Below are 11,965 nucleotides of genomic sequence, written 5' to 3'. Positions count from 1 at the left end.
GAGAGCCTCAAATATCACATTAATTTGTACATCTCCACAATACACATATGAATCATGGCAAAGTTGCTTCCTGTTTGTCACATATTTGTTCCCATGGGTAAAATAAAAACACAAATGATTGATTGACAAATAGTGCCTCCCACAATGCAGGCAAGTTGCATCTGAGGAGGAGCCACTGCAGAAAATTGAAGTTGATTGCAGTCGAAACTTCATGATCTTTGATCACATGGTTCATGCAGTCGACATGTAGGCAGGCGCAAGTCAGACAAAATGTATCCCCATAATGCAACACTTTGAAAAGCGAACCGCTCGAACGCGCCAACATTCATCCACAAAGGCAAACGCATACTGTATGCCTTTGATTTTATTAGGCAAATGGATTTACAAAGAAACAAGTATATTTATCCAATGTATGGTTATGTCAAACAAAATACAAAACAAGTCTACCTTCTACCCCATTTTATGGCATCTGAAAGCAACAGTGCTCTGTAGAGGACAGTGTGGGTGCTGTCAAAACTGTGATCCCTGACTGTTCTCTCTGAACACACCAAGCGTGTGCTTCTGTCTAGGTATGTTCCATTCACTGTACTATGAAAGCTAGTTATTACAAATATTGCCTCGTCAGACCATTACTCTGTTCCAGCTGGCTGATAGGTACTGTTTGGTGTAACAGAATTTTCAACCAACCTTAGCCAGACTATCGATACGTCTAAAATTCCCAACTTGGAAGACAATCAATGTCTTATAAACATCCATGTCTAGTTGCAGGGGTTCGTTTAAGCAATAAGGCAAGAGGGGGTGTGGTATATGGCCAATATACCATGGCTAAGGGCTGTTCTTATGCGCAACGCAGAGTGCCTGGATACAGCCCATATACCATAAACCCACGAGGTGTCTTATTGCTATGATAAACTGGTTACCAACGTAATTAGATCAGTAAAAATGTAACGTTGTCATACCCATGGTATATGGTCAGGCGGCAGCGTTGCCTAGTGGATAGAGCGTTGGACTAGTAACCGAAAGGTGCTAGATCGAATCCCGAACTGACAAGGTCAAATCTGTCGTTCTGCCCCTGAACAAGGCAGTTAACCCACTGTTCCTAGGCAGTCATTGAAAATAAGAATTTGTTCTTAACCGACTTGCCTAGTAAAATACCACAGCATTCAGGCTTCAAACCATCAGTTCATAATTTAATTTAGAAAATTGGTTTTTCAATTAAATAAAAGTTCTGCTCCATGAAGTAATCCAACAATGTGTACGTCGCCATCTTAACCATTTAAAATCTTCTCTCATTGATCAAGAGAGGTAGGTCTCCACCACAAAGTGCTGCATGTCATGATGACACTCACCTGTCTCGATCAATGAGTGAGAAGACTTGAAATAGACAAGATGGCGGCGTACACATTTTTGGATTACTTCATGGAGCAAAGAATTTATTTAATAACAGAGCATTTTCTAAATTCAAACAAAGCCCCTGCAACTAGACATTGGCGTTTAGGAAGACATTGGTTGTTTTCCAAGTCGGAAATTGAGTAAGTGTCACCAAGGTTGGTCGGAAATTCTGTGATACGCCGCAAACAGTACCTAACCTGTAATGGTTAATGGAGCTTCACATTAGCCCGTTGCAATCTGCTAACTATATGAAAGCATGTAGGACAGGAGATCACTAACACTATCTTCTGTAAGTGCAAGTGGATTCCAGAACACACTAGTTAAGAAACAGTGCTGTAAACACAGAAGGACTAAGAGCTGAAGTTGAACCAAACAGACAGGTAGGTTAGTAATGCACAGAAGAATGGGAACAGTCTTGTTACTGTCAATGGTAATATCTGACTATTCCATTCTGCATACTTCCATGTCCATTCCAGAGCACCCAAAGGAGCATGAAAGTGGATTTCCAGTGTTTTCTTTATACCATTTTGACTCCTGTTCAGCTCAGGCTCCCTCCCTCAGTAACAGACAAGCTCCATCAGGACTCGTGGCTATTGGTCAATGCCCTCTTCCATCTCTGCTTCATTGCTGGGGGTAGAGCCTTCTTGTTCTGGGTCGCCTGGGAGCACGTCTGTGACCTTCTGAATGAGCTCCTCAATCTGCTCCTCTGATAACCGCTCCTCACTCTCCTCTACCATCTACACACACACACACACACAGTTAATCTCACCTACAACAAACACTAGTGTAGGATAGAAGGAGATGAGTAGGAGAAAGGGAGGAGAGTAAGTGAATAAAGAGTGAAGGATAAGCGTGGTCTCACCAGTTGAATCTCTACAGCAGTCTCTGGTCTGTGGTTCAGTAGCTGTAGCTTCTCAGCCCTATGGACAAACACACATATCACTATCTGTGTGTGTGTGTGTGTAATATGTTTCCGAATGACATGTCATGTTCATGATAGGAGGAGTGGGTAGTGTGTGTGTTTTGCCACTCACTTAGTGAGTTTGTGAGGCACCATGGTGGTAAGGAAGTTCTTGACAGTCTCTGGGTTCTGCCTGCTGCACGGAGTCTTGGACAGGTACTTCAGCGTCTGGAAAGAGAGAAAACAGGTGTGTGTCTGCTGCAAACCCTATACATTAAGTTCTGCTGGTTTTTGGCTACAGTGTGTTTGTGAGTGTGTACCCATCGTGGTACTAACCTCATACAAAAAATGTTGAGGTTCTGCGGTGTGCTACTAACCTCGTACATGATGGTGTTGAGGTTCTGTTGTCCAGCGCTGTGTTTGTTCTTCCCACTGTCCTTTCTCTGTTCCTTCAGATCTGTCAGGAGCTGGTACACCTAGGAGAGAGAAAGATTGAGAGGGAGATAGAGGGGGAGTGAGTGAGTGAGAAAAAGAGATTACCAGAGGGAGAGATGGGATGCAAATACAGTGACGGGGAGGTAGTGCATGAGACAGAAAGAAATGCAGAGGAAGGGAGGGAGAGACGGGATGAAAATACAGTGATGGGGGGAGGGGGACAGAAACAAATACAGTGGGGGGAGGGAGTGCATGAGACAGAAAGAAATACAGAGGGAGGGAGGGAGAGACGGGATGCAAATACAGTGACATATAACATGTCAAAAATGACCCCCAAAAAATAATACAATGGGCCGCAGCCAAATAATATAAATTACCTCATAGTTGCTGAGCATAGCAGCATTGGCATCCTTCCTGAATGATAAACATGAGACAGACGATTAAAAAGGTCTAATATCTTACGGTGTAATGCCATGAGATTGTACTACATACTTGACTCACTCAACAAGTGAAAATGTAGAAGACCCCTGTGACCCACCAAAACTACAGATTTATAGTGGTAATCTTTGTTGATTTGTGAGATTTCCTAAAGTCTAAATGTATTCTTTAAATAGTCTTGAACCAGCAGGTTAGCGTTTTTCATCATGAAAAATGTTCTGGATGCAGAATTGGAGACTGGTCACTAACTGGCACAGCGACAAAGTCATAAAATCTGATTTCAAACCGAACCTTAACCACACTGTTAAGCCGAATGCATAACCCCAAATTTAAATTATGACCAATAAGCCAATTTTAACTTTGCATCCTGCCTATCTATGGTTTAAGGGGAAATCGCTCAGTTCTGACTCCAGGACAAGACTCGTGATAATAAACGCCAACCTGCATACTGGTAATCGGAGGACACCATGTTTGTGCCAGAAAGAAAACCACTTTATAAGACATAACTAACTAGTAGTACCTACTCTGGTTATTTAGCTGAAAAAAATACATGATTCCATACTCGTCATGATCAGGCACAAGGCATCCAGGCAATAAGATGTAGGCCTAGCTATCATCTTTGTTTTATAATCACAGTTTGTTGCGTGCACTGCTGAGTATTTACAGGAAAAGCTAGCTATATATTTCACAAGACAACAACTACGCACAACAGTTAGACCATTTTAACATACATCTATGTCGATGAAATAAATGGTCAGAAAATGCTTACACTTCCATTTTGCCAGCAACTCTAGCTTGATCCCTTGCCAATTTAATCCGTCTGGAAACATGTTTGCTGATAAAATGAGTTCCTAGCCCGCAGACGTTTATATAACTCGTGACATTACCGTTCTACTAGTAGCAGGATATTATGCTGGCAGCACGACCTCTGATTTTATTTGTTTTAGGACTCTAGTGCAATATAACTGTTTTTCACAGCATTGAACCCACCTCTGAAAAAGTGTATGGATAATTTGACGTATTCTTCTTATTATTAAAAGTTTACACAAATTTTACGCAAATACTATAGCGCTGAAAGTGATTGTGCAGGCTATATTTAAAACAATACACTTTTAATAAAATAGAAATGTGCACTGAGTGCACAAAACATTAAGAACACCTTCCTAGTTGCACGAGTCCCCCACAGTTCTGTCAAGTTGGCTGGATGTCCTTTGGAGGATGGACCATTTTTGATACACACAGGAAACTGCAGTGAAAAACCCAGAAGCCTTGTAGTTCTTGACACAAACCAGTGTGCCTGGCACCTACTACCATACCCCGTTCAAAGGCACTTAAATATTGTTTTCCCCATTCACCATATGAATGGCACACATACACAATCCATGACTCAATTGGCTCAAGGTTTACAAATCCGTATTTAACCTGTTTCCTCCCCTTCATTTACACTGATTGCACTTCAAAGAATTTCATCGGTAGCCATGAAGTACTTTGAAAGGCTGGTCATGGCTCACATCAACACCATCATGCCGGAAACCCTAGAACCACTTCAATTCGATACTGCCCCAACAGATCCACAGATTACGCAATCTCAATCGCACTCCACACTGCCCTTTCCCACCTGTACAAAAGGAACACCTATGTGAGAATGCTGTTCATTGACTACAGCTCAGCTGTAGTGCCCACAAAGTTCATCACTAAGCTAAGGAACCTCTGACTAAACACCTCAATCTGCAACTGAATCCTGGACTTTCTGACGGGCCGCCCCCAGGTGGTAAGGGTAGGCAACAACACATCTGCCACGCTGATCCTCAACACTGGGGCCCCTCAGAGGTGTGTGCTTAGTCCCCTCCTATACTCAATGTTCACCCACGACTGTGTGGCCAAGCACGACTCCAACACCATTATTAAGTTTTCTGAAGACACAACAGCCTGATCACCGACAACGATGAGACAGCCTATGCTGCCCTACTAAGCAAAAAGGCAGTAACTGCTAATTTGGTCGAAAATTGGTTAATGTAATTTTTGCTACATTAAATACATGCTTAATCATGTGGACAAGTATCCTGCCTCTATTCTATTGTGTTTTGGAGAAAATGGGGGTCATGTTAGCAGTAACTGCATAAAGTTACTGTGAAACCAAGGTAAATAAAAGCCCTTTTTTCTCAGTTCCACGCTATGAGCAGTTACTGCCTTTTCACTTGGTAGGGCAGTATGGGGAGGAGGTCAGAGACCTGGCAGTGTGGTGCCAGGACATCAACCTCTCCCTAATATGAACAAGACAAAGGAGCTGATCGTGGACTATAGGAAAAATCTATTCAAAACACATTTTATTTGTCACATGAGCCAAATACAACCTTATAGTGAAATGCCTATACAAGCCCTTAACCAACCATGCCGTTTGAAGAAAAATACCTACAAAAAATGAGAAACAAAACTAACAAATAATTAAAGAGCAGCAGTAAAATAACAATAGCGAGGCTATATACAGGGGGTACCGGTACAGAATCAATGTGCCGGGGCACAGGTGGGTCAAGGTAATTGAGTTAATATGTACATGTAGGTAGAGTTATTGAAGGGACTATGCATCGATAATAACAGAGAGTAGCAGCAGCGTAAAAGGGGGGGGTAATGCAAATAGTCTGGGTAGCCATTTGATTAGATGTTCAGGAGTCTTATGGCTTGGGGGTAGAAGCTGTTTATAGAAGCCTCTTGGACCTAGACTTGGCTCTCTGGTACCGCTTGTGGTGAGGTAGCAGAGAGAACAGTCTATGACTAGGGTGGCTGGAGTCTTTGAACATTTTTAGGGCCTTTATCTGACTACTAAAGCCTCTGTTAGCTACCTGGGATGAATGGAGTTAGGGGGGAGGTGCTAACTACTAAAACGGCTGTTAGCTACCTGGGATGAATGTAGTTATGGGGGGAGGTTCTGACGACAAAAACTGCTGTCAGCTACCAGGGATGAATGGCGTAAGGGGGGAGGTGCTAACTACTAAAACCGGTGTCAGCTAACTGGGATGAATTGAGTTATGGGGGGAGGTGCTGACGTCTAAAACTTCTGTTAGCTACCAGGGATGAATGGAGTAAAGGGTGAGGTGCTAACTACTAAATCATCTGTTAGCTACCAGGGATGAATGGAGTTAGGGGGCAGGTGCTGACTACTAATCGTCTGTTAGCTACCAGGGATGAATGGCGTAAGGGGGGAGGTGCTAACTATTAAAACCGCTGTTAGCTTCCTGGGATGAATGGAGTTAGGTGAGAGGTGCTAACTACTAAAATGTCTGTTAGCTACCTGGGGTGAATGGAGTTAGGGGGTGAGGTGCTGACTACTAAATATTTTGTTAGCTACCTTGGATGAATTGAGTTAAGGGGGGGGGTGCTGACTACTAAAACCTCTGTTAGCTACCTGGGATGAATGGAGTTAGGGGTTGAGGTGCTGACTACTAAAACCTCTGTTAGCTACTAGCGATGAATGGAGTAATGGGTGAGGTGCTAACTACTAAAACCTCTGTTAGCTACCTGGGATGAATGAGTAAAAGGGGAGGTGCTAACTACTAAATCGTCTGTTAGCTACTAGCGATGAATGGAGTAATGGGTGAGGTGCTAACTACTAAAACCTCTGTTAGCTACCTGGGATGAATGAGTAAACAGGGAGGTGCTAACTACTAAATCGTCTGTTAGCTACTAGCGATGAATGGGGTAATGGGTGAGGTGCTAACTACTAAAACCTCTGTTAGCTACCTGGGATGAATGGAGTTGAGGGGTGAGGTGCTGACTACTAAATCTTGTTAGCTACCTGGGATGAATGGAGTTAGGGGGCAGGTGCTGACTACCAAAACCTCTGTTAGCTACCTGGGATGAATGGAGTTAGGGGATGTGGTGCTGACTACTAAAACCTCTTATCTACCTGGGATGAATGGAGTTAGGGGGGGAAGGTGTTGACTACTAAAACTTATATTAGCTACCTGGGATGAATGGAGTAAGTGGGATGTGCTGACTACTGAAACCTCTGTTAGCTACCTGAGATGAATGGAGTTAGGGGGGAGGTGCTGACTACTAAAACGTATATTAGCTACCTGGGATGAATGGAGTAAGGGGGATGTGCTGACTACTGAAACCTCTGTTAGTTACCTGAGATGAATGGAGTTAGGTGGGAGGTGTTGACTACTAAAACCTCTGTTAGCTACCTGGGATGAATGGAGTTATGGGGGGAGGTGTTGACTACTAAAATCTCTGTTAGCTTCCTGGGATGAATGGAGTTATGGGCGGAGGTGTTGACTACTAAAATCTCTGTTAGCTTCCTGGGATGAATGGAGTTATGGGCGGAGGTGTTGACTACTAAAACCTCTGTTAGCTACCTGGGATGAATGGAGTTAGGGGGTGAGGTGCTGACTACTAAAACCTCTGTTAGATCCCTGGTACATCCTGCTTTGGGTGCTTATCTAATCTTATGAAGGGGAAGCTCCAGATAGCCCAGAATAAGCTGATCAAGGTAGTATTGAAAGTGAGTCCACATACTCACATAGGCAGGAGCTGCTTTCAACTGGCTGCCTGTTGAAGCTAGTGTCCCCGATTAGACTAGGTGTGGTTTACAGGAGTATTTATGGTCCTGCACCCAGATATCTAAGTTATTACTTTCCTTGTGTTAGGGATGCACACAATCACAGCACCAGATCAGGTGTTGCTGATGTGTGCTTATACAGGTTCAGGAGTAAGGCTGGGAAAGGTACTTTCTTGTATACTGGAGCCTCAGAATGGATTGAGTTGCCTCTGCCCATAAAAACAACGTCCTCTCTGGGCAGCTTTAAAAAGTAAAAATATGTTTTATGTCTTCTGTGCCCATATGAATAACCCCTATGATGTAACTGGAATGATGAGATAGATGTTCTTCTTCTCTGTTGTTGTTTTATTATTTCACTACCATACTGTGTTCGATCTCGTCTGTCTAGCCATCTTGTCTCAAGAGGACCACCAGACTTTATTGTGTGTTATCCTCAATGATTTTATTCATGTGCATGTATTGCTTTTTCAAGTTTTATGTGTGCTTGTTTTTTTAAAATGGTGAAATGAATAAACTAAACTGAACAACTAACTATCATGGTCCAAGCACACCAAGACAGTTGTGAAGAGGGCACGACAAAACCTACTCCCCCTCAGGAGACTAAAAAGATTTGGCATGGATCCCCAGATTCTCAAAAAGTTCTACAGCTGCACCATTGAGAGTATTGCATCGGTTGCATCACCGCCTGGTATGGTAACTGCTCGGCATCTGACCGCAAGGTGCTACAGAGGGTACTGCGTATGGCCCAGTACATCACTGGGGCCATGCTTCCTGACATCCAGAACCTAAATACTGGAGGAAGGCCCAAAAAATGATCAAAGACTCCAGTCACCCAAGTCATAGACTGTTCTTTCTGCTACCGCACAGCAAGCGGTACCGGAGTGCCAAGTCTAGGACCAAAAGGCTCCTTACCAGCTTCTATCCCCAAGCCATAAGACTGCTGAACAATTAATCAAATGGCTACCCGGACTATCTACATTGAACCCCCCCCTTCTGGGGGGCCCTTTTGTTTTTTACACTGCTGCTACTCACTGTTTGTTATCTTTGCATAGTCACTTTACAAATTACGTCCACTAACCTGTACCCCCGCACATTGACTCTGTACAGGTACCCCCTGTATATAGCTTTGTTATTGTTTTGTAATTTTATTGCGTTGAACCGCATTGTTGGTTAAGGACTTGTAAGTAAGCATTTCACTGTATATTTGGTATATTCAGCGCATGTGACAAATACAATTTTATTTGATTGAGGTGAATTTAACAAGTGGCATCAATAAGGGATAATAGCTTTCACATGGATTCATCTGGTCAGTCTATGTCATTGAAAGAGCAGGTGCTCTTAATGTTTTGTATACTCAGTGTATGTTATTTGAGTCTGCAAAACTTAAATTGGTCTCTTGTGCTGGGCCACAGGTTTAATACAGAGTACTGGTGACTCTTTAATCCAGTAGGGTTTCTACTAACCAAATATGGTTTGTTTTTTTGAGGTGGACTGTGTTGTACATATCTAGCAGCACTTTATTCTCCATCCCCTCTATAGCTCCAATGCAATAAACGTCTAATAGACTGTACATTGGATACATATTGGCTTGAAGAGAGAAAGCTTGTCTACCTGTCTCAGCTAAAGTGGAGTGGGACATACTCAGTAGGGTCTCTATTAACCAAATATGGTGAGGGGGACTGTGTTGCACGGTCTACTGCTTGCTGGCTTTTCACTATGGAGGAGGTGGAGAACGAACTGCTGCTGGGTATGTGCGACACAGTCACCCTCCAAAACTACACATATTTGGTTAGTAAGGACCCTAATGAGTATTGTCCACCCCACTTTAGCTGAGACAGGTGTCTTGTTTTGCACACTTTGTAAAAAATAATACAATGCAGTACTACAGGGTATTTCTTAACGTAGCTCTTTATTAGCTAGCTATAGCTGGCATGTTCACATATTGCCAACCAGGATCAAACTGACCATGACCTAACCATTTGGGTGGTCTTAACCAATCATAGCACATAGCATGGCGTTGAAATGCAATTAAAATTCAGTATGTTTACACATATTAATATTACATCCCCCTTCTTTTAAAACAAAATAAAAATGTTTACATATTCTAAGGGTTGCTTTTGAATACATGCTCTGTGGTTTGAACTCAAGGTAAGTAACCATTTATATTGCATACTACACCAACCGAATCAACATAGACTCTGAAACAATGATCCAACATACTGTTACTTTTCAAACAAGGGATTCTCAGCAACTCAGCTTCCACTGTAGAAATAACATCTTAACATTTCAAACACATACAATACCCAAGCATTTCAGGTGAACTTTCAATAACAAGTTTACAGTCTGGAACTCTTTTAGGGCAGCGATCCGCCTACACCCTTTGACATTTCACAGGTCTAGGACAGCTCTGGGCTTGACCTCTCTTCCTGACCGTGTGCGATATGATGCTGAGCATGCTTCTGTGTCAGTCAACGGTTCTTGTGGTGTTGCAGGTATGTTGTGCTGTGTGTGTGTTTAGTCCATCACGTCTCATCAGTGTGTTGTTCTTGTGATGACGATTGCGACGGTACACCGCTCCTTCTGCGGTGCGGATGTGATATGAACGTTCAGTGTCAGCTGGCTGGATGATGACTGCTGGCTTCCAGAGGCCATGCTCCTGGATTCTAACTGACTCTCTGTCGATCTGTGTCAGCTGGCTGGATGACGACTGCTGGCTTCCAGAGGCCATGCTCCTGGATTCTAACTGACTCTCCGTCGATCAGTGATGGCAGTGGTCTAGCTGACCTGTCGTAGTATCGCTTTTGTTGTTGTTGTCTCGGTGTACGTTTTTCATGCATTTCCTTGTAGCTGACGACCTCAGGTTGCAGCTGCTGGTTGGTGCTGGGAAGGATGGAGCTAAGCCTGCGGCTTATCAACAGCTGGGCTGGTGATTTGAAGTTGTCAACTGGAGTGTTGCGGTATTCAAGGAGACTGAGGTAGGGGTCTCTCTTGTCTGCTTTTGTTTTATCCATGAGTGATTTAGAAATCTGCGCAGATTTTTCAGCAAGGCCATTACTTTGAGGGTAATGCGGGCTTGTGGTGACATGTGTGAACTCCCATGCTTTTGTGAAGGATTCAAACTCATTTGATTTGTAACAGAGCCCATTGTCAGATATTAAAGTCTCTACAATGCCATGCCTGGCAAAGGCTGCTTTCAGCTTGTGTATCACAGCTGCAGATGTGGTGCTGTGAAGCTTGTCGAGTTCGAAGTATCTGCTGTAGTAGTCCACTGTTACGATGTAGTCCTCGTTGTTCCAGGTGAACAGATCGGTTGCCAGGACCTGCCAGGGTCGGTCTGGGATACAGTAAGGTAACATTGGCTCTTTGGTGTTTGAGGGGCGTCGTTCAAGACATATGGCGCATTTACCAACAATGTCCTCTATTTGTTTGCACATTCCGGGCCAAAACAAAATGTCCCGTGCTCTCTGTTTGCACTTTTCCATGCCCATGTGTCCAGCATGGATCTTTGTCAAAATCTCTTCTCTGAGACTCCTTCTCTCCTTTGAAAATTATTCCGTTGATCTGTGATAGTTCATCACGATGGTTCCAGAATTCTGAGACACTCTGAGGGCATTTTCTCCTCTCCTCAGGCCATCCATCCTGTATGACTTTCCTCAGCTGTGTGAGTTGTGAGTCCTTTTCTGTTTCTGCTTGGCTCTCCTTCAGTTTTGTGTCACTAACTGGTAAGTTGCTGTACACAGTGTGCACTTGCATGTCCATGCCTTCACTGAGGCTGCTGTCCTTATAGGTAAGAGACTTCCTGGAGAGTGTGTCTGCGACAGGGAAGTCTTTGCCTGGACAGTGAGTGATTGTGAAGTTGTTTTTTTGTAGTTGAAGGATCATTCTCTGTAGCCTTGGCGGGGCAGCGGCTAGTGGTTTCCTCACGGTTGACTCAAGGGGCTTGTGGTCGGATTCCACAATGACTTGTCGTCCATATATGTACTGATGGAAACGTTTACATCCGAACAGAATGGTGTAGAGAAACTTTTCGATTCGAGCGTAGTTGATTTCACAGTCTGTGAGAGATTTGGAAGCATAGCCGATGGGCTTTCCTTCTTGCAGTAGCACTTGCACCTAGTCCATTCTTCGACGCGTCCACTTGGAGTCTGAGCTCTTTGTCGGGGTCGTAGTAGGCAAGGATTGGTCCTGGTTCTCTCGTGATCAAGTCTTTCACATTCTGGAAAGCAATGTCATGTTGCTTG

The 11,965-nt window shown here is 43.6% G+C and overlaps 1 protein-coding gene across 2 annotated transcripts; it reads right to left on the bottom strand.

The window, feature by feature from the left end:
* Nucleotides 1–348: 348 nt before the first annotated feature.
* On the bottom strand, nt 349–4,000 carry LOC139392519 (calcitonin gene-related peptide-receptor component protein). 2 transcript variants are annotated; one of them, XM_071140564.1, is made up of 6 exons: nt 3,936–4,000; nt 3,106–3,142; nt 2,671–2,769; nt 2,427–2,521; nt 2,255–2,312; nt 349–2,129 (listed from the first exon to the last, which is right to left on the bottom strand). In XM_071140564.1, the coding sequence occupies exons 1-6, from the start codon at nt 3,941–3,943 to the stop codon at nt 1,983–1,985; spliced, it is 444 nt and encodes a 147-aa protein (XP_070996665.1). In that variant the 5' UTR covers nt 3,944–4,000; the 3' UTR covers nt 349–1,982. The 2 variants fall into 2 exon arrangements, with proteins under 2 accessions (XP_070996665.1, XP_070996666.1); XM_071140565.1 differs by having other exon boundaries at nt 3,691–3,988.
* Between the last annotated feature and the right edge of the window lie 7,965 nt (nt 4,001–11,965).

Source organism: Oncorhynchus clarkii, chromosome 33 (assembly GCF_045791955.1).
Source record: "Oncorhynchus clarkii lewisi isolate Uvic-CL-2024 chromosome 33, UVic_Ocla_1.0, whole genome shotgun sequence".
Lineage (NCBI taxonomy): Eukaryota > Metazoa > Chordata > Actinopteri > Salmoniformes > Salmonidae > Oncorhynchus > Oncorhynchus clarkii.
Note: the sequence above shows the minus strand (reverse complement) of the source record. Positions and strands in the feature narration are given on the sequence as shown.

Bases quoted from the DNA above. Each gene is read 5' to 3' on its own strand.
- LOC139392519 (XM_071140564.1), bottom strand. The intron at 2,770-3,105 runs GTAATTTATATT...TCTCTCTCCTAG, and splicing joins CTATGCTCAGCAACTATGAG to GTGTACCAGCTCCTGACAGA. The intron at 2,522-2,670 runs GTTAGTAGCACA...CTCTCTTTCCAG, and splicing joins TCAACACCATCATGTACGAG to ACGCTGAAGTACCTGTCCAA.